Below are 2,711 nucleotides of genomic sequence, written 5' to 3' on the forward strand. Positions count from 1 at the left end.
ATTAACAATAGGGACTCTCCCGTTTTTGTCACCGGTTATGCTAATATTTTCAGCTTTTAGAGTTGGTCGAATGAGAGTCATCACGCCTCTGCTATGTTTTGAACCATGGGAGTAGAAAATGTCTCGTCCCCACTCCCCTCGCCAGACATTTTCAATTGCTTTGTCGTTATAACTTTCTTGTAAAAATATAACATCATATTTACCATTATGAAGCCATCGAAATAATTTTCTGCGTTTGATCACCTTGTTGATGCCTCCAATATTCAGAGAAATGTATTTCAGACTCATCACAGCTTGTGCAATTTAAAAACTCTAACACTTGTAAGGCCGCAACCAAACACGCTTTATCCAGGTGTGCCAAACCAAGATACTACAAACGAACATTACACACAACAAAAAACCTGAAAAAATGCACATACTGATTGAGGCGCTTAGCGGCTTGTATAGAAGAGATATTGTTGGTATACGCCAAAATTCCACGTTAGTTTTGATTGTTCTCTTCTACAATTCCCCGCGCGTGAGTTAGAAATTCAGATTTTTGAGTTCATTGATAACCTGCTATCAAGCGTTCTTCGCCAAGAACAAGCCAACCAACAACAAAAAAGAGACACTCAAGAAAAAGAAGAAGAAAGCCCGATCGCAGGTTTTCTAATTAAGGCAAAGAACAATAAGAAAAAGTAAACAAAGCAGGAAAAAGTCGCGCAACTTTCTTCATAAATGGATGCAATAACCATGGAATAACCAGCGAGATTGAACCATTAACGAAGAGAGAAACTGAGAATAAATTTAAAACCTATCTAAATCCTCTTGGCTGTAAATTCTAACTGGTTGGTCAGCTAATGATATTTTCATAAGGATTTTACCGTCTATTGTCCAAGCACTGTGCCACTGCTCCGCCTTCTTGCGCCTCCAGACTTAAGCAAAGAGTTCGCGCCGCATTCTTGTCAGATTTTCGTTGACGTATACGATACCAGCGCCTTGAAAAGTTCCGTTCAAGTTTTGATTCTTGAGACTTTTGCGAGCTGCATATAGTTCCTTCTTTGCACGATATGATTTGAATCTGACAATAGTCGGCCTGGGTTTGCTTCGGTTCCTGCCTGTAGACAATCTGTGACAAATATCAATGTCGTCATCTCGAATCGGAACATTGCCGGAGCGCTTTTCCAAGTGTAATAACAGTTGCTCGGCAAGGTTTTCGCCTGTTTGCTCTGCAGGTGTACCGTGTATTTCCAAATTGTGCTTGCGGGTGCACTGTTCGAGATCATCGATTTGATCAATCGCCATCCCCAAGTTGACGTACAACTGGTCTCGTTCTTCGATAGTTTGGCTTAAGGATTTCTTAAGGAAATTGATTTCAGTCTTGAGCGCTTTATTCTCCGTCGCTAATTTCTCCATTTTAGTAATATGGAACTCCAGTGACATCTGAAGATCGTTGTACTGTTCACGAATAACTTCATGTTCTTCAAGCAGTTTGTTCGTGTTTTCTTGGATGTTGTTTAAGACTTTCCAGAACTGCCAAATCCGCTATGTTAGGTTTCGTAATTTCACGGATTTTGCAGGCGGCTTCTCGGTTTCTGGAGAACTACTACCACTGCTTCTTTCAACGCGTTTACCTGGGAAGTAGTATGTAATTTGTTCTTCCTTTCGTATTTCCTTATCATCCATTCCTTAACACCACAGCGGGGAAAATAAAGGCAGACTACGAAAACGTGCTGCCATTAGACCGTCCCCAGTCTGTGAGAAGGTTTACTACCATTGCATATAGTTTTCGTTTAGAGATGTATATATTTTATGGATGGCATTTTAAACCTAGAACTTTATAATCCATGATAATGGGAAAAACTCCTAATTGTTTCGTGTTGCTTACATGAAGTTAATGCGTTGTCTTGTACATGCATGAAATAAGGGTATTTTTCTTGGGTAAGTCCAAGGCTAGCCCTTTGCGAACGTTATTATCTGAATGTTACAGAATTTAGCCTTTTTGTCCATGTAAGCACATAATTTGCAAACGACGCATTTTACCTACAGTAATGAAATTGTTTGACGTTTTGTGTCAGTAGTTGTTTTTTTTAACGGAGCTCCGGCAGCCCGAAGGGCCGCCAAGCGGAGCCCCATACTCCTATGGGAAAGAAAAGGAAACCCATGAATTGATTTTCTCATGGTTATCATGGCTAGCGGTATTGCTCTTGGGCGCGTACGCACGACGACGACGTTGGAGTCGCGCAACATGGCGGCCATACTCCAAATAATAGGCTGGCAGAGACCTGCAGCCTTGGTTTACCGTGTACCTCTTTGGTTTTGGACATCCATGTTATGATCAATTGACACCTGTCAAAACAAGGTATCTGCTGACCAGTATCACGTGACCATATTGCGAGCTCAAGTTTAGGGCTCATCGAGGTCACGTGTTTTTTGAAGTTGAACGCTGACCAAGTGCTGGTTTTCGATTGGATCGCGAGCTCACGTCAGGTTAACTTGTTGAAAACGGGGCCGGGTTGTTCGGAAGCCGGTTAACGCTAACCCAGGATTAAAAGTTAACCGAATTATAACTTTATTCTCTATACAAATGTTTTTCGCTGCTTTGTTTTGTGTGTATTGTGATTATTAAAACTGGAAACAGAAGGCCAAATAATACACAGAAAACCTCACCGCAAAGTTACAAAACTCAAATCAAAATTCTACCTTTTCCTGGGTTAACGTTAGCTTAGTCG

The 2,711-nt window shown here is 41.1% G+C and overlaps 1 protein-coding gene across 1 annotated transcript; it reads right to left on the bottom strand.

Moving 5' to 3' along the window:
• Positions 1-361: 361 nt before the first annotated feature.
• LOC145492961 (uncharacterized) lies at positions 362-1,428 on the bottom strand. The gene has a single exon (XM_081472335.1). It carries the CDS (start codon positions 1,420-1,422, stop codon positions 916-918), a length of 507 nt encoding a protein of 168 aa, XP_081328461.1. The 5' UTR covers positions 1,423-1,428; the 3' UTR covers positions 362-915.
• Positions 1,429-2,711: the final 1,283 nt, after the last annotated feature.

Source organism: Orbicella franksi, chromosome 7 (genome assembly GCF_964199315.1).
Source record: "Orbicella franksi chromosome 7, jaOrbFran1.1, whole genome shotgun sequence".
In the NCBI taxonomy this organism is placed as follows: Eukaryota; Metazoa; Cnidaria; class Anthozoa; order Scleractinia; family Merulinidae; genus Orbicella; species Orbicella franksi.